At 40.8% G+C, this 24,411-nt stretch overlaps 1 protein-coding gene across 1 annotated transcript in view; it reads left to right on the top strand.

The window, feature by feature from the left end:
- Positions 1 to 24,002: 24,002 nt before the first annotated feature.
- The window catches only part of LOC118938865 (probable E3 ubiquitin-protein ligase makorin-1), a 34,461-nt gene continuing 34,052 nt past the window's right edge, over positions 24,003 to 24,411 (top strand). Inside the window, exon 1 of the mRNA XM_036945436.1 lies at positions 24,003 to 24,274. Within this exon, the coding sequence (XP_036801331.1) occupies positions 24,207 to 24,274 (68 nt within the window). The 5' untranslated portion in view covers positions 24,003 to 24,206. The remainder of the gene's footprint in view (positions 24,275 to 24,411) is intronic.

The following is a 24,411-nucleotide window of genomic DNA, read 5'->3' as shown; positions in this document are numbered from 1 at the left end:
ATATGAACCTCAGACCCACAGTGAGCTGCCTTCAGGAGATATGAATCTCAGACCCACAGTGAGTTGCCTTCAGGAGATATGAATCTCAGACCCACAGTGAGTTGCCTTCAGGAGATATGAATCTCAGACCCACAGTGAGTTGCCTTCAGGAGATATGAATCTCAGACCACGATGAGTTGCCTTCAGGAGATATGAACCTCAGACCCACAGTGAGTTGCCTTCAGGAGATATGAACCTCAGACCCACAGTGAGTTGCCTTCAGGAGATATGAACCTCAGACCCACAGTGAGTTGCCTTCAGGAGATATGAATCTCAGACCCACAGTGAGTTGCCTTCAGGAGATATGAACCTCAGACCCACAGTGAGTTGCCTTCAGGAGATATGAATCTCAGACCCACAGTGAGTTGCCTTCAGGAGATATGAATCTCAGACCACGATGAGTTGCCTTCAGGAGATATGAACCTCAGACCCACAGTGAGTTGCCTTCAGGAGACAAAGGTGGTTTTAATCCTGTGAGGTCCTCATCATCTAGTCTATCGATGGTGTTGTGGGAAAATGTCTAAGTATTGGGGTGTCGTCGGGCAGATTTGGTGGCACGCTGTTGAGATTTCTGATAGGATAAATTCTTTATTCTCTTGTCTTGAAGTGACACACACAGGCCCAATCATCTCTCTCCTCCCTCTGGAAGCACACAGTGGGACTGTCAGGAGGGATGGGATGGCAACGGGACAAAAGAGTAAAGACATACTGGAAAGAAAGGCCGCTCCGACCTGGTGATGTGGAGAGGATCAGTGTCTGCACCACGTAGTCTCACTGACCTGGTGATGTGGAGAGGATCTGTGTCTGCACCACGTAGTCTCACTGGCCTGGTGAGGTGGAGAGGATCTGTGTCTGCACCACGTAGTCTCACCGACCTGGTGATGTGGAGAGGATCTGTGTCTGCACCACGTAGTCTCACCGACCTGGTGATGTGGAGAGGATCTGTGTCTGCACCACGTAGTCTCACCGACCTGGTGATGTGGAGAGGATCTGTGTTTGCACCACGTAGTCTCACTGACCTGGTGATGTGGAAAGGATCTGTGTCTGCACCACGTAGTCTCACCGACCTGGTGAGGTGGAGAGGATATGTGTCTGCACCACGTAGTCTCACTGACCTGGTGATAAGGAGAGGAACTGTGTCTGCACCACGTAGTCTCACTGACCTGGTGAGGTGGAGAGGATCTGTGTCTGCACCACGTAGTCTCACTGACCTGGTGATAAGGAGAGGATCTGTGTCTGCACCACGTAGTCTCACCGACCTGGTGAGGTGGAGAGGATCTGTGTCTGCACCACGTAGTCTCATTGACCTGGTGATGTGGAGAGGATCTGTGTCTGCACCACGTAGTCTCACTCCAGGCTCTTGTCATCTCCCCGTCTGGACTACTGCAACTCTCCGTTGGCTGGTCTCCCCGCTTGTGCCATCAAACCCCCTGTAACTTATCCAGAACGCAGCAGCCCGCCTGGTTATCAACCTTCCCAAGTTCTCTCATGTCACCCCGCTCCTCCACACACTCCACTGGTTTCCAGTCAAAGCTCGCATCCACTACAAGAGAGAACCAGTTTCATATCTCTGCTACTCACTTCCTGTCACCCAAACTAAGGTGTTTTAAAGATATACGTTTCTCAGGGTAGCAAAGTCATTGTTGTTCCCCCGGAAATGGCATTTACGCTTCCGAGCGCAAGGAATTGAAGGTGTGTTAGGTTTTTAATGGGATCTTGGCACTAGGTGACTGTCATATATTAGTTGCTTGATAAAGCAATGACAGATCCAGGATGGTTGACAAGGAGTTGTGAGATACATTTAGGAACTGGAGCCTGACAGTGTGAGCCAACGCATTGGGTCAGTCCAGGAAGGTCCTCATAATCTAATCTATCGATGTTGTTGTGTGAGATGTCTACATATTGGGTGTCGTCGGGCAGATTTGGTGGAACGCTGCTGAGATTCTGATTCTAAAATATCAGGTTGAATAGGACAGTTAGGTACAGTATAATACCAGGTTGAATAGGACAGTTAGGTACAGTATAATATCAGGTTGATTAAGACAGTTAGGTACAGTATAATACCAGGTTGAATAGGACAGTTAGGTACAGTATAATATAAGGTTGATTAAGATAGTTAGGTACAGTATAATATCAGGTTGATTAAGACAGTTAGGTACAGTATAATATAAGGTTGATTAAGATAGTTAGGTACAGTATAATATCAGGTTGATTAAGACAGGTAGGTACAGTATAATATCAGGTTGATTAAGACAGTTAGGTACAGTATAATATAAGGTTGATTAAGACAGTTAGGTACAGTATAATATCAGGTTGATTAAGACAGTTAGGTACAGTATAATATCAGGTTGATTAAGACAGTTAGGTACAGTATAATATCAGGTTGATTAAGATAGTTAGGTACAGTATAATATCAGGTTGATTAAGACAGTTAGGTACAGTATAATATCAGGTTGATTAAGACAGTTAGGTACAGTATAATATCAGGTTGATTAAGACAGTTAGGTACAGTATAATATCAGGTTGATTAAGACAGGTAAGTACAGTATAATATCAGGTTGATTAAGACAGTTAGGTACAGTATAATATCAGGTTGATTAAGACAGGTAAGTACAGTATAATATCAGGTTGATTAAGACAGTTAGGTACAGTATAATATCAGGTTGATTAAGACAGGTAGGTACAGTATAATATCAGGTTGATTAAGACAGGTAGGTACAGTATAATATCAGGTTGATTAAGACAGGTAGGTACAGTATAATATCAGGTTGATTAAGACAGGTAGGTACAGTATAATATCAGGTTGAATAAGACAGGTAGGTACAGTATAATATCAGGTTGATTAAGACAGGTAGGTACAGTATAATATCAGGTTGATTAAGACAGGTAGGTACAGTATAATATCAGGTTGATTAAGATAGTTAGGTACAGTATAATATCAGGTTGATTAAGATAGTTAGGTACAGTATAATATCAGGTTGATTAAGACAGTTAGGTACAGTATAATATCAGGTTGATTAAGACAGTTAGGTACAGTATAATATCAGGTTGATTAAGACAGTTAGGTACAGTATAATATCAGGTTGATTAAGACAGGTAAGTACAGTATAATATCAGGTTGATTAAGACAGTTAGGTACAGTATAATATCAGGTTGATTAAGACAGGTAAGTACAGTATAATATCAGGTTGATTAAGACAGTTAGGTACAGTATAATATCAGGTTGATTAAGACAGGTAGGTACAGTATAATATCAGGTTGATTAAGACAGTTAGGTACAGTATAATATCAGGTTGATTAAGACAGGTAAGTACAGTATAATATCAGGTTGATTAAGACAGTTAGGTACAGTATAATATCAGGTTGATTAAGACAGGTAGGTACAGTATAATATCAGGTTGATTAAGACAGGTAGGTACAGTATAATATCAGGTTGATTAAGACAGGTAGGTACAGTATAATATCAGGTTGATTAGGACAGGTAGGTACAGTATAATATCAGGTTGATTAAGACAGTTAGGTACAGTATAATATCAGGTTGATTAAGACAGGTAGGTACAGTATAATATCAGGTTGAATAAGACAGGTAGGTACAGTATAATATCAGGTTGATTAAGACAGGTAGGTACAGTATAATATCAGGTTGATTAAGACAGTTAGGTACAGTATAATATCAGGTTGATTAAGACAGGTAGGTACAGTATAATATCAGGTTGAATAAGACAGGTAGGTACAGTATAATATCAGGTTGATTAAGACAGGTAGGTACAGTATAATATCAGGTTGATTAAGACAGTTAGGTACAGTATAATATCAGGTTGATTAAGACAGGTAGGTACAGTATAATATCAGGTTGAATAAGACAGGTAGGTACAGTATAATGTCAGGTTGATTAAGACAGGTAGGTACAGTATAATATCAGGTTGATTAAGACAGGTAGGTACAGTATAATATCAGGTTGATTAAGACAGGTAGGTACAGTATAATATCAGGTTGATTAAGACAGGTAGGTACAGTATAATATCAGGTTGATTAAGACAGGTAGGTACAGTATAATATCAGGTTGATTAAGACAGTTAGGTACAGTATAATATCAGGTTGATTAAGACAGGTAGGTACAGTATAATATCAGGTTGATTAAGACAGGTAGGTACAGTATAATGTCAGGTTGATTAAGACAGGTAGGTACAGTATAATATCAGGTTGATTAAGACAGGTAGGTACAGTATAATATCAGGTTGATTAAGACAGGTAGGTACAGTATAATATCAGGTTGATTAAGACAGGTAGGTACAGTATAATATCAGGTTGATTAAGACAGGTAGGTACAGTATAATATCAGGTTGATTAAGACAGGTAGGTACAGTATAATATCAGGTTGATTAAGACAGGTAGGTACAGTATAATATCAGGTTGATTAAGACAGGTAGGTACAGTATAATATCAGGTTGATTAAGACAGGTAGGTACAGTATAATATCAGGTTGATTAAGACAGGTAGGTACAGTATAATATAAGGTTGATTAAGACAGTTAGGTACAGTATAATATCAGGTTGATTAATACAGGTAGGTACAGTATAATATCAGGTTGATTAAGACAGGTAGGTACAGTATAATATCAGGTTGATTAAGACAGGTAGGTACAGTATAATATCAGGTTGATTAAGACAGGTAGGTACAGTATAATATAAGGTTGATTGGGACAGGTAGGTACAGTATAATATAAGGTTGATTAAGACAGGTAGGTACAGTATAATATCAGGTTGATTAAGACAGGTAGGTACAGTATAATATAAGGTTGATTAAGACAGGTAGGTACAGTATAATATCAGGTTGATTAAGACAGGTAGGTACAGTATAATATCAGGTTGATTAAGACAGGTAGGTACAGTATAATATCAGGTTGATTAAGACAGGTAGGTACAGTATAATATCAGGTTGATTAAGACAGGTAGGTACAGTATAATATCAGGTTGATTAAGACAGGTAGGTACAGTATAATATCAGGTTGATTAAGACAGGTAGGTACAGTATAATATAAGGTTGATTAAGACAGTTAGGTACAGTATAATATCAGGTTGATTAAGACAGGTAGGTACAGTATAATATCAGGTTGATTAAGACAGGTAGGTACAGTATAATATCAGGTTGATTAAGACAGGTAGGTACAGTATAATATCAGGTTGATTAAGACAGGTAGGTACAGTATAATATAAGGTTGATTGGGACAGGTAGGTACAGTATAATATAAGGTTGATTAAGACAGGTAGGTACAGTATAATATCAGGTTGATTAAGACAGGTAGGTACAGTATAATATAAGGTTGATTAAGACAGTTAGGTACAGTATAATATCAGGTTGATTAAGACAGGTAGGTACAGTATAATATCAGGTTGATTAAGACAGGTAGGTACAGTATAATATCAGGTTGATTAAGACAGGTAGGTACAGTATAATATAAGGTTGATTGGGACAGGTAGGTACAGTATAATATAAGGTTGATTAAGACAGTTAGGTACAGTATAATATCAGGTTGATTAAGACAGTTAGGTACAGTATAATATCAGGTTGAATAAGACAGTTAGGTACAGTATAATATCAGGTTGATTAAGACAGGTAAGTACAGTATAATATCAGGTTGATTAAGAAAGTTAGGTACAGTATAATATCAGGTTGATTAAGACAGGTAAGTACAGTATAATATCAGGTTGATTAAGACAGTTAGGTACAGTATAATATCAGGTTGATTAAGACAGGTAGGTACAGTATAATATCAGGTTGATTAAGACAGGTAGGTACAGTATAATGTCAGGTTGATTAAGACAGTTAGGTACAGTATAATGTCAGGTTGATTAAGACAGTTAGGTACAGTATAATGTCAGGTTGATTAAGACAGGTAGGTACAGTATAATATCAGGTTGATTAAGACAGTTAGGTACAGTATAATATCAGGTTGATTAAGACAGTTAGGTACAGTATAATATCAGGTTGTTTAGGACAGTTAGGTACAGTATAATATCAGGTTGATTAAGACAGGTAGGTACAGTATAATATCAGGTTGATTAAGACAGGTAGGTACAGTATAATATCAGGTTGATTAGGACAGGTAGGTACAGTATAATATAAGGTTGATTAAGACAGTTAGGTACAGTATAATATCAGGTTGATTAAGACAGGTAGGTAAAGTATAATATCAGGTTGATTAGGACAGGTAGGTACAGTATAATATCAGGTTGATTAAGACAGGTAGGTACAGTATAATATCAGGTTGATTAGGACAGGTAGGTACAGTATAATATCAGGTTGATTAAGACAGGTAGGTACAGTATAATATCAGGTTGATTAGGACAGGTAGGTACAGTATAATATCAGGTTGATTAAGACAGGTAGGTACAGTATAATATCAGGTTGATTAGGACAGGTAGGTACAGTATAATATCAGGTTGATTAAGACAGGTAGGTACAGTATAATGTCAGGTTGATTAAGACAGGTAGGTACAGTATAATATCAGGTTGAATAAGACAGTTAGGTACAGTATAATGTCAGGTTGATTAAGACAGGTAGGTACAGTATAATATAAGGTTGATTAAGACAGTTAGGTACAGTATAATATCAGGTTGATTAAGACAGGTAGGTACAGTATAATATCAGGTTGATTAGGACAGGTAGGTACAGTATAATATAAGGTTGATTAAGACAGTTAGGTACAGTATAATATCAGGTTGATTAAGACAGGTAGGTACAGTATAATATCAGGTTGATTAGGACAGGTAGGTACAGTATAATATCAGGTTGATTAAGACAGGTAGGTACAGTATAATGTCAGGTTGATTAAGCCAGGTAGGTACAGTATAATATCAGGTTGATTAAGACAGTTAGGTACAGTATAATGTCAGGTTGATTAAGACAGGTAGGTACAGTATAATATCAGGTTGATTAAGACAGGTAGGTACAGTATAATATCAGGTTGATTAAGACAGGTAGGTACAGTATAATATCAGGTTGATTAAGACAGGTAGGTACAGTATAATGTCAGGTTGATTAAGACAGTTAGGTACAGTATAATGTCAGGTTGATTAAGACAGTTAGGTACAGTATAATGTCAGGTTGATTAAGACAGGTAGGTACAGTATAATATCAGGTTGATTAAGACAGTTAGGTACAGTATAATATCAGGTTGATTAAGACAGTTAGGTACAGTATAATATCAGGTTGTTTAGGACAGTTAGGTACAGTATAATATCAGGTTGATTAAGACAGGTAGGTACAGTATAATATCAGGTTGATTAAGACAGGTAGGTACAGTATAATATCAGGTTGATTAGGACAGGTAGGTACAGTATAATATAAGGTTGATTAAGACAGTTAGGTACAGTATAATATCAGGTTGATTAAGACAGGTAGGTACAGTATAATATCAGGTTGATTAGGACAGGTAGGTACAGTATAATATCAGGTTGATTAAGACAGGTAGGTACAGTATAATATCAGGTTGATTAGGACAGGTAGGTACAGTATAATATCAGGTTGATTAAGACAGGTAGGTACAGTATAATATCAGGTTGATTAGGACAGGTAGGTACAGTATAATATCAGGTTGATTAAGACAGGTAGGTACAGTATAATATCAGGTTGATTAGGACAGGTAGGTACAGTATAATATCAGGTTGATTAAGACAGGTAGGTACAGTATAATATCAGGTTGATTAGGACAGGTAGGTACAGTATAATATCAGGTTGATTAAGACAGGTAGGTACAGTATAATATAAGGTTGATAAAGACAGTTAGGTACAGTATAATATCAGGTTGATTAAGACAGGTAGGTACAGTATAATATCAGGTTGATTAGGACAGGTAGGTACAGTATAATATAAGGTTGATTAAGACAGTTAGGTACAGTATAATATCAGGTTGATTAAGACAGGTAGGTACAGTATAATATCAGGTTGATTAGGACAGGTAGGTACAGTATAATATCAGGTTGATTAAGACAGGTAGGTACAGTATAATGTCAGGTTGATTAAGACAGGTAGGTACAGTATAATATCAGGTTGAATAAGACAGTTAGGTACAGTATAATGTCAGGTTGATTAAGACAGGTAGGTACAGTATAATATAAGGTTGATTAAGACAGTTAGGTACAGTATAATATCAGGTTGATTAAGACAGGTAGGTACAGTATAATATCAGGTTGATTAGGACAGGTAGGTACAGTATAATATAAGGTTGATTAAGACAGTTAGGTACAGTATAATATCAGGTTGATTAAGACAGGTAGGTACAGTATAATATCAGGTTGATTAGGACAGGTAGGTACAGTATAATATCAGGTTGATTAAGACAGGTAGGTACAGTATAATATCAGGTTGATTAAGACAGGTAGGTACAGTATAATGTCAGGTTGATTAAGACAGGTAGGTACAGTATAATATCAGGTTGATTAAGACAGGTAGGTACAGTATAATATCAGGTTGATTAAGACAGTTAGGTACAGTATAATATCAGGTTGATTAAGACAGGTAGGTACAGTATAATATCAGGTTGATTAGGACAGTTAGGTACAGTATAATATCAGGTTGATTAAGACAGGTAGGTACAGTATAATATCAGGTTGATTAAGACAGGTAGGTACAGTATAATATCAGGTTGATTAAGACAGGTAGGTACAGTATAATATCAGGTTGATTAAGACAGGTAGGTACAGTATAATATCAGGTTGATTAAGACAGGTAGGTACAGTATAATATCAGGTTGATTAAGACAGGTAGGTACTTATTTAAATATATACAGTTATCGATATATATGTATTTATCAAACTGTGGTTGACATCAATTCATAAGTGGAATGAAAAGTAAATAATAATCATACTGTAGAGATATAAAACCAATGGGGGAAATCAAAACATTCCCCTTTACCTGGCCATAGTTTCTTTGGGTTCTACATAGACTGGTTCACATTGTGAGTCCTCAGCTCCAATAGTCTGTGAGTGGGACATTTCTCCAATAGTCTGTGAGTGGGACATTTCTAAACTATAAGTGTGTATTGTGAGTCCTCAGCTCCAATAGTCTGTGAGTGGGACATTTCTCCAATAGTCTGTGAGTGGGACATTTCTCCAATAGTCTGTGAGTTGGACACTTCTAAACTATAAGTGTGTATTGTGAGTCCTCAGCTCCAATAGTCTGTGAGTGGGACATTTCTCCAATAGTCTGTGAGTGGGACATTTCTCCAATAGTCTGTGAGTGGGACATTTCTCCAATAGTCTGTGAGTTGGACACTTCTAAACTATAAGTGTGTATTGTGAGTCCTCAGCTCCAATAGTCTGTGAGTGGGACATTTCTCCAATAGTCTGTGAGTGGGACATTTCTCCAATAGTCTGTGAGTGGGACATTTCTCCAATAGTCTGTGAGTTGGACACTTCTAAACTATAAGTGTGTATTGTGAGTCCTCAGCTCCAATAGTCTGTGAGTGGGACATTTCTCCAATAGTCTGTGAGTGGGACATTTCTCCAATAGTCTGTGAGTTGGACACTTCTAAACTATAAGTGTGTATTGTGAGTCCTCAGCTCCAATAGTCTGTGAGTGGGACATTTCTCCAATAGTCTGTGAGTGGGACATTTCTCCAATAGTCTGTGAGTGGGACATTTCTCCAATAGTCTGTGAGTGGGACATTTATCCAATAGTCTGTGAGTTGGACATTTCTCCAATAGTCTGTGAGTTGGACATTTCTCCAATAGTCTGTGAGTGGGACATTTCTCCAATAGTCTGTGAGTGGGACATTTCTCCAATAGTCTGTGAGTTGGACATTTCTCCAATAGTCTGTGAGTTGGGACATTACTAAACTATAAGTGTGTATTGTGAGTCCTCAGCTCCAATAGTCTGTGAGTGGGACATTTCTCCAATAGTCTGTGAGTGGGACATTTCTCCAATAGTCTGTGAGTGGGACATTTCTCCAATAGTCTGTGAGTTGAACACTTCTAAACTATAAGTGTGTATTGTGAGTCCTCAGCTCCAATAGTCTGTGAGTGGGACATTTCTCCAATAGTCTGTGAGTGGGACATTTCTCCAATAGTCTGTGAGTGGGACATTTCTCCAATAGTCTGTGAGTGGGACATTTCTCCAATAGTCTGTGAGTTGGACACTTCTAAACTATAAGTGTGTATTGTGAGTCCTCAGCTCCAATAGTCTGTGAGTGGGACATTTCTCCAATAGTCTGTGAGTGGGACATTTCTAAACTATAAGTGTGTATTGTGAGTCCTCAGCTCCAATAGTCTGTGAGTGGGACATTTCTCCAATAGTCTGTGAGTGGGACATTTCTCCAATAGTCTGTGAGTTGGACACTTCTAAATTATAAGTGTGTATTGTGAGTCCTCAGCTCCAATAGTCTGTGAGTGGGACATTTCTCCAATAGTCTGTGAGTGGGACATTTCTCCAATAGTCTGTGAGTGGGACATTTCTCCAATAGTCTGTGAGTTGGACACTTCTAAACTATAAGTGTGTATTGTGAGTCCTCAGCTCCAATAGTCTGTGAGTGGGACATTTCTCCAATAGTCTGTGAGTGGGACATTTCTCCAATAGTCTGTGAGTTGGACACTTCTAAACTATAAGTGTGTATTGTGAGCCCTCAGCTCCAATAGTCTGTGAGTGGGACATTTCTCCAATAGTCTGTGAGTGGGACATTTCTCCAATAGTCTGTGAGTGGGACATTTCTCCAATAGTCTGTGAGTGGGACATTTCTCCAATAGTCTGTGAGTGGGACATTTCTCCAATAGTCTGTGAGTGGGACATTTCTCCAATAGTCTGTGAGTGGGACATTTCTCCAATAGTCTGTGAGTGGGACATTTCTCCAATAGTCTGTGAGTGGGACACTTCTAAACTATAAGTGTGTATTGTGAGTCCTCAGCTCCAATAGTCTGTGAGTGGGACATTTCTCCAATAGTCTGTGAGTGGGACATTTCTCCAATAGTCTGTGAGTGGGACATTTCTCCAATAGTCTGTGAGTGGGACATTTCTCCAATAGTCTGTGAGTGGGACACTTCTAAACTATACGTGTGTATTGTGAGTCCTCAGCTCCAATAGTCTGTGAGTGGGACATTTCTCCAATAGTCTGTGAGTGGGACATTTCTCCAATAGTCTGTGAGTGGGACATTTCTCCAATAGTCTGTGAGTGGGACATTTCTCCAATAGTCTGTGAGTGGGACATTACTAAACTATAAGTGTGTATTGTGAGTCCTCAGCTCCAATAGTCTGTGAGTTGGACATTTTTCCAATAGTCTGTGAGTTGGATATTACTAAACTATAAGTGTGTATTGTGAGTCCTCAGCTCCAATAGTCTGTGAGTGGGACATTTCTAAACTATACGTGTGTATTGTGTTAACTAAACAAAGAGCCTAGAGGCTCAGTTATCTGATCACATAACACTTCTCCAATCTTGCCAAGACAAGAGGCTACTTACTTCCTGTTGCCAGCTACAACACAACGTTTGGTGGCCATGACATATTTTCTGCTTTTATCAAAGATGTAGTAAATTATCTTTGAAAACGTTGGCAGTTTTAAGTTGACACCATTTTATAACGCATGTATTTACAGACTATAATACATGTAACAGAGATGCTATTGCAGTAAAACCCTCATTAATTATTCAAAGTAGAATCAAGGTCATTTTTTAAAAATGTTTTTATTTTTTATTGATAAAATGTGAACATTTTTTGATCTTCTGAGGAAATTCCCCTTATATTTTGCCCAAAACAAGATAATATCATCAGGTATCCAGAGATGTTTATCAAATATTCTGACCACTAAGCCCATAACGAAGTAATATCCGAAGAGGAACTGACCCCTGAGGAGATTGATTACAAAATAGCATCACACATTATATTAACAATTCATATTAACATCAACGTTTGAGTACATTTGAGTTCACTCTAGTACCAGTAAACCATTGACCATGAAAATAAATTGCATTTTATTAGAAAATTCAAATTAGAAGTTGCATTTCCTGCACATCAGTAAAATGCGCAACAACAACAACAGAATCAGTAGAAAAGGTCAAGGTTCATCATCGGGTTGTGTTGGTTTAGGTGTCAACTCCGTCTGCTATCACTCAGGGTCTGGAAGAACTTGCTTTCTGCAAACGACAAGACAAAACACATCGTCTGTTTTTTTTACATTTATTTTTTAATAAACAACACATTTGTCATAACCTATGAGTGACACATCCAAATCGACAACATTATGGGGGACTTGGACCCAGGTTACCTGTCCTCTGTGAGATCCCCTTGAGGTGACACTTGCCAAGGTCCGCGTCACAGGTGTAGAGTCCCAGGCATCCTGCACAGTGACCATGACCACTGCAGCTCCTTGCCTGGATACCACTGCAGCCGTGCTACGGAGACATTACAGGGTCAATCGGTGACTCACATAAGTAAGATGTGATTCAACGTGTCTGCTGAATGTGACGTCCTTGGTGGGATCGAATTGACGAAGGAAGAAAAACTGTCGCTTCATTAAAGATCATTTATGACATTAAATGTTTTTAATGAGTTATCGAATCACAACAACACTCACCGTGTCCGAGTTGAATTGACCAGAGTTGAATTGACCGAAGCGTGTCTGTTCTCTGTCCCTGCGATTTCTGTTCAACTGTTTTGGCGGAGAAAATGAACCAAATCCCACAAAACCTCGGTTCAGACGGTCCCTATCGATTCGATCGATTACCCCGCCGTGGAACGTAGAATATTCGTCACGGTGTCTCTCTTCGGGGAGAAAAGAAGCGTGCTGTCCTCTCGGCGAAACCTCGCCAGTACTCTCCCTGTTACCGATATGACCTGACCAACTCAACTGACCGTCTCTCTTTCCCCGTCTTGGGTTGGACACTCCTGACTCGGCTGAACTCAACGCCTGTGTTAAAATCAACAGGAGGAGACACTTCCCAAGAGGAGACATGTTGTCCATTAGAACTCTGACAACAACCTAGAAGTTTAGCCTGGGTAAAAAAAATCTGTATCTATCTCAGGCTTGGGATCCATTTATAAAGGCCATCCTAGACCTAGAACCCCTCCTCTTTAACTCATCTGTGACGTCTCTACATCTCATAGATACTCACTTTAACATTTGAAAATAAAAAGTAACGCCCCCCCCCTGGGGCTACAAATGTTTAATTAACTGTTTAGTAAAGCTCGATGAGAGCAAATTTTAGTGATGTGATGATTGGTCTATTATTATGAGCTGTCAGCCAATCGCCTACTGCTTTGTCTGGAAGATTTTAACTTTTAATGAGTATTTACCTAGTGCTCCGTGTCCTGAAGAGCCGTGCTTTTGTGACATATTAGAGAGACATAGAATCTCTCTCTCTCTCTCTCTCTCTCTCTCTCTCTCTCTCTCTCTCTCTCTCTCTCTCTCTCTCTCTCTCTCTGTCTCTCTCTGTCTCTCTCTGTCTCTCTCTGTCTCTCTCTCTCTATCTCTCTCTCTCTATCTCTCTCTCTCTCTCTCTCTCTCTCTCTGTCTCTCTCTCTCTCTCTCTGTCTCTGTCTCTGTCTCTCTCTCTCTCTCTCTCTCTCTCTCTGTCTCTGTCTCTCTCTCTCTCTCTCTCTCTGTCTCTCTCTGTGTTTGCATCTCAAATGGCACCCTATTCCCTATATAGTACACTACATTAGACCAGAGCCCTATTCCCTGTATAGTACACTACATTAGACCAGAGCCCTGTTCCCTGTATAGTGCACTACACTCTTAGGGGGAAAAAGGTGCTAAGTAGAACCATACAGGGTTCTTTGGTTCCCCACAGGGTTCTTAATCCCCACAGGTTGAACCCTATTTTGGTGTTAGGTAGAACCCTCTGCAGAGGGTTCTGCCTAGCACCCGTCGTGTAGGGTTCTTCATAGAACTCTCTGTATACGGTTCTACCTAGAACCCTCTATGAAGGGTTCTACCAATAACCATTTTATAATATAAGCGTTCTTTCTAGAAGCCTCTATGAACGGTTCCACCAGCCTTATTAGTTTTTTAAACTGTAATTATGCATGAGAATACATTACATATATCACAAGGTCTTTCTTTGAGGGTCTAATTATACCCTAACACAATGGTGTATGGAAACCCCTGGTTTACAGGCCACATCAGGCCTGCAAGTCACATTATTCTGGCTTGCAAAGGGATGCTTAATCACTATTGGAATCTAGTCCGAGTTAGGATATCCAACAATTGGAATTGTTAATCACCCGCAACCTGCATTCAGAATAACTGCCAGGGTAGGGGAGATTGAATACTGAGACTACCTCAATCCTTTAAACTGGAACAACTGTCTCAGGAACAGGTGCAACTACTAACAGATTGGATTAGTTTAGAAAAATGTTCTCTATTTATATTTGTGTAGCATTCAATTAATGAATCAATCAATGTACATTCAAGAACACAGATATTAAAACAAAACAGAAAAACATAAAATCACCATGCAACACAGCATGCTGGGAAATATGATATATGGTTCAATGTAGAACCCTTTCCTGCATTCCAAAGAACCCTCCTTGCATTCCAAAGAACCCTTCTTGCATTCCAAAGAACCCTTCTTGCATTCCAAAGAATCATCAAAGAACCCTTTGTCTTCCAAAAGGGGTTCTTGAGATCAAAACGGTTCCTGGTAGAACCCTCATCCCTCCGCAAAGAACCCTTTTGTGGAACCCTTTTTTCTTCTAAGAGTGTACTTTTAACCTGAGTTTTTTTTTTTCTGGGCCTCCAGGCAACTCCTAGCCAAAAACACGTCTGCAAAACAGACTCGGTGACGACCGTTGCAGACGTCCAAATTAGTGAGCCGTCACTCAGAGAGTAATGAAGCTTTGCAGTTCTTTTGGAGGGCACTCAGAGTTATTCTGCCACACGGTAAGATGGTATACGGTCACCGTGTCAAAGCATTTCCTTCATAGGATTCTCATTTGACCTTTATAGTACAACTGTATAATGGTATTTCTCCATAGATTTTTTGGGGGGGTCATTGGGGGGTCATTGGGGGGTCATTGGGGGGGTCAGACGCCATTGAATGTCCATTCCAGGTCTAATATTGGAACCACACCTGTGGCACTTGCACCTGTGATTATCCCGTTTCCAAGGGTGGCAGTGTGTGTTTGGTCTCCAAGCAATGCTCTGTGGAGTCTAATCTCTCCTCTTAACGGGCCAATTCGGGTGAGGGTGATGACAGGTGACGGACAGGGAGTGCCACAGGGATCAATGTTGGGGTCAATTCTGTTCTCAGTTCAGTCAACTTATTTTGACTGAATTATAAAACTGAAGTGATGCAGGATTCTCATTCCTTCACGATGCAGGATTCTCATTCCTTTATGATGCAGGATTCTCATTCCTTTACGATGCAGGATTCGCATTCCTTTACGATGCAGGATTCTCATTCCTTTACGATGCAGGATTCTCATCCTCAGTGATAGCAAGTTGTTTGCTTCTCCAACATGGTCCTGTTGGTGTTTAAAATGGGGCTTGTTTATAGACCTCTTTCTGAAACACTACAGGTGAGAGAGAGTATTTTCCTTCTCTCTCTATCGTTGTCTTTTGTGTTCTCTGTTCTGATCTGCACTGAGACTTCATAATGAAGACAAATCAACCATCCATTTAAACCTAATGAACCACTCCTGTCCCTGGCAGGATAAAGCTGTTTATAAAACATATTTGGGTTGCTGTCTGCTGCACTGCACAGGCTGTCTCCACCAACACGCCTCTTCTTCTGTCCTTGTTTGCTTCTCAAAAGCAGTAATAATTAATTAATAATTAATTTATTTCACCCTTTATTTAACCAGGTAGGCTAGTTGAGAACACCTTTATTTAACCAGGTAGGCTAGTTGAGAACACCTTTATTTAACCAGGTAGGTTAGTTGAGAACAAGTTCTCATTTACAACTGCGACCTGGCCAAGATAAAGCAAAGCAGTTTGACACAAACAACAACACAGAGTTACACATGGAATAAACAAACATACAATCAATAATACAGTAGGAAAATAAGAGAGGTAAGGCAATACATATAGAGAATAGGGTGCCATTTGGGACGCAACTTCTGGCCGTTTGCCAGGATTCTCATTCTATTACGATGCAGGATTCTCATTCTATTACGATGCAGGATTCTCATTCTATTACGATGCAGGATCCTCATTCTATTACGATGCAGGATTCTCATTCTATTACGATGCAGAATTCTCATTCCTTTACGATGCAGGATTCTCATTCTTTTACGATGCAGGATTCTCATTCCTTTACGATGTAGGATTCTCATTATTTTACGATACATGATTCTCATTCCTTTATGATGCAGGATTCTCATTCCTTTATGATGCAGGATTCTCATTCCTTTATGATGCAGGATTCTCATTCCTTTATGATGCAGGATTTTCATTCCTTTACGATGCAGGATTCTCATTCCTTTACGATGCAGGATTCTCATTCCTTTACGATGCAGGATGCTCATTCCTTTACGATGCAGGATTCTCATTCCTTTACGATGCAGGATTCTCATTCCTTTATGATGCAGGATTCTCATTCCATTATGATGCAGGATTCTCATTCCTTTACGATGCAGGATTCTCCTTCCTTTATGATGCAGGATTCTCATTCCATTATGATGCAGGATTCTCATACTATTACAATGCAGGATTCTCATTACATTACGATGCAGGATTCTCATTCTATTACGATGCAGGATTCTCATTCCTTTACGATGCAGGATTCTCATTCCATTATGATGCAGGATTCTCATACTATTACAATGCAGGATTCTCATTACATTACGATGCAGGATTCTCATTCTATTACGATGCAGGATTCTCATTCCTTTACGATGCAGGATTCTCATTCCTTTACGATGCAGGATTCTCATTCCTTTACGATGCAGGATTCTCATTCTATTACGATGCAGGATTCTCATTCTATTACGATGCAGGATTCTCATTCTATTATGATGCAGGATTCTCATTCTTTTATGATGCAGGATTCTCATTCTTTTATGATGCAGGATTCTCATTCTATTACGATGCAGGATTCTCATTATTTTACGATGCAGGATTCTCATTATTTTATGATGCAGGATTCTCAGATACATGGTCTCCACGTTTCCTTTGTTTTAGACAGCATCAGATACATGGGCTACATATTTCCCTCCCACGGATGATTTTTTCTGGTGTGATTCAGCCATTTGCGAATATACCGAAAATTATGAAAACACAGAGACGAAAGAGAACATATTTAATATATATATATTTTTTAATTGGTCAAATATTTGGGGAAGCTTGGCTTCCTTTAGCATCCACTGCTTGCTATTCCCCATCCGTTTCCATCAACAACACTGTCGTAAGTCTACACAGTTACCTCTGACTGTTTGATGTACGTTGCTTAAATCTCCTAGAGAACAATAAATACAGAAATAGGGCTGAATAGTAACGGATTACAGGCTTTAGCAGGGTAAAGAGGAACAGAAACGGTTGCCTCTTGTGATCTTCACAAGTGTTCCACTACCGCTATAACCCCTCTATATCTCCTCCAGTGAGATCATATCAAGGAGGGTTTGTTTGAAAGCTTCAACACGTTTTTCATTTTGTTAAAAAATTAGCCTGTTGTTTTTTTTTTTTTGGTTGGGTGACATCAGAACATTGTGTGTGGTATTGTACACGCTTTCATCACTTCCCTCTCCTCAAACACGAGCTGTGTTCCGTGTTCCAGCCTGGTATCCACGGTGACAGCACATCCTTGTTTACCTTGCGTTGCTCATAGAGGAGTTTGCATAAATGTGCTGATGTCACAAAGACATCTGCTACACACACACACACACACACAACCACACACACACACACACACTGAACATGGAAACACACGGTTTACAGTATAGAATGTCTCTCCAAGGTGACTGAGCCCTCAGGATCAGTGGTCTTGTATGACGGTGACTTGAGCTGCATTGACAGACACGTTAATGTACTGAGATCTGTGAGAATTTCTCCAAGCTGTAAGCCTTACAGAATCATGTTGCCGCGACCTTTTATCAAAGGACTGTTAAGTGGATGTGCAGCTGATTGGGGATTTATAAAGACTTTTCTTCAGCTAATGATCTGTTCGTCTCCGGAGGTCTGCTTATGTCGCTATTCAACAACATCCAATCGACACCTGTCGTCGCTCTGAGGCGTAAGAGTTCGGGAAGTGTAGATCCTGGAAAATGTCGAGACAATTCCCAGCACCCGCGAGCAGAAAGCATGGCCGTGATCTCCTGCGTCGTCTACCTCCAACCTACCTAACCTCTCACCTGTAACCCTGAAGGACAGCTTTTGTCGTGGTAACCAAACGGTTAAACAACAGCAAAGTGGGAAACCTGAAGATCACTGCTGTGACAAAGGACGTTCCCCTAACCCATTCTCCCTAATTTATTCTCCCTAACCTATTCTCCCTAACCTATTCTCCCTAACCTATTCCCCCTAACCTATTCCCCCTAACTAATTCTCCCTAACCTATTCTCCCTAACCTATTCTCCCTAACTAATTCTCCCTAACTAATTCTCCCTAACCTATTCTCCCTAACTAATTCCCCCTAACTAATTATCCCTAACTAATTATCCCTAACTAATTCACCCTAACTAATTCTCCCTAACTAATTCTCCCTAACCTATTCTCCCTAACCTATTCTCCCTAACTAATTCCCCCTAACTAATTCTCCCTAACTAATTCTCCCTAATTTATTCTCCCTAACCTATTCTCCCTAACTTATTCCCCCTAACGTATTCTCCCTGACCTATTCTCCCTAACTTATTCTCCCTAACCTATTCTCCCTAACCTATTCTCCCTAACTTATTCCCCCTAACTTATTCCCCCTAACTTATTCTCCCTAACCTATTCCCCCTAACCTATTCCCCCTAACTAATTCTCCCTAACCTATTCTTCTGTCATGATCATACTGTTTCTACTTGTGTCTGGGGCCTTTTTTGTTCCAACCGTACTCACCAGAGGAGGCTGCTGAGGGGAGGACGGCTCATAATAACGGCTGGAACGGTGCACCAAACACCTGGAAACCATGGAAACCAATGTGTTTGATGTATCTGATACCATTCCACTGAATTCCGCTCCAGCTCTTACCAGGAGCCCATCCTAACCCACCTGAGATACCTATATATACATATATACAATTATACAGAATGGTGAAGCAGTGACTGTTTCCCTTGTGTCATCATAACAACTGCATCTGTCAGCCAATCATGATGCTAAGCTCATCCTCTGTTCTCCTGTCTATCTCCATAGCAACCCAACGGGTGTTCTCTGCCTGGCCTGGACCCAGAATACAGTTCTGCCATACTCCTGACATCCCAGAATACAGTTCTGCCATACTCCTGACTTCCCAGAATACAGTTCTGCCATACTCCTGACTTCCCAGAATACAGTTCTGCCATACTCCTGACTTCCCAGAATACAGTTCTGCCATACTCCTGACATCCCAGAATCCAGTTCTGCCATACTCCTGACATCCCAGAATACAGTTCAGCCATACTCCTGACATCCCAGAATACAGTTCTGCCATACTCCTGACTTCCCAGAATACAGTTCTGCCATACTCCTGACATCCCAGAATCCAGTTCTGCCATACTCCTGACATCCCAGAATACAGTTCTGCCATACTCCTGACTTCCCAGAATCCAGTTCTGCAATACTCCTGACTTCCCAGAATCCAGTTCTGCCATACTCCTGACATCCCAGAATACAGTTTGACTTCCCAGAATACAGTTCAGCCATACTCCTGACATCCCAGAATACAGTTCTGCCATACTCCTGACTTCCCAGAATACAGTTCTGCCATACTCCTGACATCCCAGAATACAGTTCGGCCATACTCCTGACTTCCCAGAATCCAGTTCTGCAATACTCCTGACTTCCCAGAATCCAGTTCTGCCATACTCCTGACATCCCAGAATACAGTTCTGCCATACTCCTGACTTCCCAGAATCCAGTTCTGCCATACTCCTGACTTCCCAGAATACAGTTCTGCCATACTCCTGACTTCCCAGAATCCAGTTCTGCCATACTCCTGACTTCCCAGAATACAGTTCGGCCATACTCCTGACTTCCCAGAATCCAGTTCTGCAATACTCCTGACTTCCCAGAATACAGTTCGGCCATACTCCTGACATCCCAGAATACAGTTCTGTCATACTCCTGACTTCCCAGAATACAAGACAGACCAAACTGAGGAGAACTTAACCCAGTGTCGCAAAAAGGAGAAGACACATTCTTTGCTACTGCTGTTTGAGGACAAAAGTAGGTAATAAAAAAATATTGATCCTAAAACCAGACAGTCACTATACCTGGGTGTATTGACAGAAACCTCAACCCAGCAGTGTTACAGTATTACTACGGACCGTTCTGTCTCGGGACTAGGCTTATTAACTAACACACACTAACTACCTATTACAGCGACAGACACACGTCTGACGTGGATAGTAAGATTACTGTTGATCATGATCATAATAAACAGATTTCAATCAATCCACCATCCTAATTGATCTCTGGTTCACTCCTGATAAACTATTCCATGAGACTGGCTGTAGGTGTAGAGGAGGCAGGGCTGGCTGTATGAGTAGGAGAGACAGGGCTGGCTGTATGTGTAGAGGAGAGACAGGGCTGGCTGTATGAGTAGGAGAGACAGGGCTGGCTGTATGAGTAGGAGAGACAGGGCTGGCTGTATGAGTGGGAGATACAGGGCTGGCTGTATGAGTAGGAGAGACAGGGCTGGGTGTATGAGTAGGAGAGACAGGGCTGGCTGTATGAGTAGGAGAGACAGGGCTGGCTGTATGAGTAGGAGAGACAGGGCTGGCTGTATGAGTAGGAGAGACAGGGCTGCCTGTATGAGTAGAGGAGACAGGGCTGGCTGTATGAGTAGAGGAGACAGGGCTGGCTGTATGAGTAGAGGAGACAGGGCTGGCTGTATGAGTAGAGGAGACAGGGCTGTCTGTATGAGTAGGAGAGACAGGGCTGGCTGTCAATCTGGCAAAGTCATTGCTGCCTGCCTTGAGCTCAGTGTTTGTGTTTGTGTGTGCGTGTGTGTGTGTGCGTGTTTGTGCGTGTGCTGGTTGGTGGCTCAGGCTCAGCTTGTAATCATGCTAATCATAGCTAATCATAGCTAATCAAGAAGCAGTGATCTCGCAGGGAGAGCAGTGGCTGTTCTAATTAACTGTGGTACACTAACGAGGTGTCTGTGTCAGAACGAGGCATCGGTAAGTGGCACAGAGAGAGAGACATACAGGCACAAGTAGGCATGAGTGGGAAAGGGATGTGGGTGCAGACACACACGTGCACGCGCACATTCACCTGTAAAGTCAAAATAAAACACAGAGTTTTAGTGTCCTCTAGTGGTGAAATATAAGGTTTACTCCCACCCACACAACAGGTGCAGATTCTCCCTCTCTCTCTCTCTCTCTCTCTCTCTCTGTTTCTCCCTCTGTTTCTCTCGCTCGCTCTCTCTCATTCTCATTCTCTCTCTCTCTCTCTCTCTCGCTCTCTCTCTCTCTCTCTCTCGCTCTCTGTTTCTCACTCTGTTCCTCTCGCTCTCTCTCTCATTCTCTCTCTCTCTCTCTCTCTCTCTCGCTCTCTCTCTCTCTGTTTCTCACTCTGTTTCTCACTCTCTCTCTCTCGCTCTGTTTCTCACTCTTTCTCTCACTCTCTTTCTCATTCTATCTCTCACTGTTTCTCATCTCTCTCTGTCTGTCTCTCTCTCTCTCTCTCTCTCTCTCTCTCTCTCTCTGTTTCCTCACTTCCCCCACCCCAACCCTCTTTCCCTAGTCCTCTCTCTTTCAATTAACAAAGAGCAAAATAGGTTTTTAAGGTCCCTCTCACTGAATATGCACGTTGTTCTGTCCCTCTCACTGAATATGAATGTTGTTCTTATATACAGGGCATTCGGGAAAGTATTCAGACCGCTTGATTTTTTCCACATTTTGTTACGTTACAGCCTTATTCTAAAATAGATTAAATAATTTTCCCCCTCAGCAATCTACACACACTCTGCCATAATGACATCGCTCAGCAATCTACACACATTCTACCATAATGACATCACAATACCCCATAATGACATCACAATACCCCATAATGACATCACAATACCCCATAATGACATCACAATACCCCATAATGACATCACAATACCCCATAATGACATCACAATACCCCATAAAGACATCACAATACCCCATAATGACATCACACAGACCTGTGAAAATCAACAACTCCTTTGGGAGTAAGTCAATAGGATTTCCTGTTTAGGGTGTCTAGACCGACCCAGTGGGAATACAATCTACACATTGTAACACCAGGTAAAAATGGGAGTTAGCCAATAAAAAAGGTTTTGGTAAAAAAAATGTATACAGGAGTCTGTCATCATGACATGTGACACTTTGGGGTGGAACCCCCCCCCCCCCCCCCCGTCTCAACCAATGAGAAGACTTGAAATAGACAAGACGACGAACACATTGTTCCGTTACTTCATGGAGCAAAACATATATTTATTTTAATTAACTGATCTTTTTTTCTTTTTGTTTCCAGAATTCAAACGCAACTGGACGTGAACATTTTATGAGACTCTTGTTTCCACAAATCAAAGACGAAGACGGTATCGCTGAGGTTGGTTGGCAATTCTCTGTGCTACACCAAACAGTACCTACCCTATAACTCCCTGTATAACCAGGTAGCCTAGTGGTTAGAGCGTTGTGCCAGTAACTGAAAGGTTGCTAGATTGAATCCCCCGAGCTGACAAGATAAAACATCTGTCATTCTGCTCCTGAACAAGGCAGCTCACCCACTGTTCCTAGGCTGTCATTGTAAATAAGAATTTGTTCTTAACTGCCTTGCCTAGTTAAATAAAGGTAAAATAATAATGGATTCCAAAGAAATGTGGTTAACTCACATTATCTGGTGTTAGAATCTGTAGTTATAAGAGAATCTATGCATTTGTTCCTGTTCTTTCATTCAGTTGAGTTGAGTTGAGCTCCATTTTGTTCTCTGAACACGTAGATAGTGTTACAACTACATCATAATGAATTGTCTACTTCTTAAATGACTTTTGTGTAAATTCTGATATGAAAGGGTGATTTATGCAATCGATGTAAAAATGTATTTTTTTTATTTTTTATTTAACTAGACAAGTCATTTAAGAACAAATTCTTATTTACAATGACAGCCTACCCGGGCCACAACCCTCCACTTACCAACACGACACTAGGCCAATTGGCGTCACCCTATGGGACGATCACAGCCGGTTGTAATACAGCCCGGGATCGAACCAAGGTCTGTAGTGACGCCTCTAGCACTGGCGATGCAGTGCCTTAGACCGCTGCACACCTCGAGATGTGATGTTGCATTTGCATAACAGCATATCTGTTCTGTCAGTTTTATTATGACCTCATAATGTGAATCAAAGATTTTTTACAACTGACCCAAGATATGCCAGCCTGTCGTTTCCGATGGGAACAAATTAGTCATAGTGGGCGGAAGAAGCAAGTAGGGAGCAGATCCTAGCTAGCTAGATCCTATTGGTGCGTTCTAACATTATTTGCATATTTCCGTTAGGGGATGCCTACGCTCCTAAACAACAAAACATTTTACAACTTTGGCAAAGGGTAAAATCAACAATAATTAGTCCACCCTGTTGTAACAAATTCTAGTTTTAGGAACAGAAGACTGTATTGAGATCAAATTATTCATAGATGAGAATTTGCATAATCTCGGCTAAAATGAATCGCCCTCGATCTTCTCCACTGCCGTCCACTGGGTTTCTTCTCATCCCCATATTTGACCCAACCGGATGCTTCACATTTATACATCCGGTGAAATATCTGGCTCATTGTTCTATCTGTGTTCAGATTATTTGATTGATTTGCCTGAAATATCCTGCTGCTCTGGCGTGCCCTCTGGCGGTAGGTCGGTGCATGGGCTTCATTACAGGTCACATGCAGAGAAACAGCAGCAGCGTCGATTTTCCGAAGATTCCCGATTCGGAGCTCGACTTTCCGGAAGATCCGGGTACTCGGCTTCATTACATTACAGGTCACATGCAGAGAAACAGCAGCAGCGTCGATTTTCCGAAGATCCCCGATTCGGAGCTCGACTTTCCGGGAAGATCCGGGTACTGGGCTTCAACCTCAACATAACAGCAATGGCGGAGGCAGCAGCTACAGCGGCTCCAGCAATACCAGGAGCCTGGACCAAACACGTCACCTGCAGGTAACGACCAGACCCGGGGATCAATTTAGCACCACTGTGTTGATGTTGTCCATGGTTTGTAACCAAAACGCCGGGGGTTTTGGCCGTTTGTTAAGCGACTTTACAACGCCGTCTTTTGTGCTCCGGTAGCAAGCCCA

Source organism: Oncorhynchus mykiss, chromosome 15, assembly GCF_013265735.2.
Source record: "Oncorhynchus mykiss isolate Arlee chromosome 15, USDA_OmykA_1.1, whole genome shotgun sequence".
NCBI classification, from domain to species: Eukaryota; Metazoa; Chordata; class Actinopteri; order Salmoniformes; family Salmonidae; genus Oncorhynchus; species Oncorhynchus mykiss.
The sequence above is the reverse complement of the archived record's forward strand: the minus strand, read 5'-3'. Positions and strand labels throughout refer to the sequence as shown.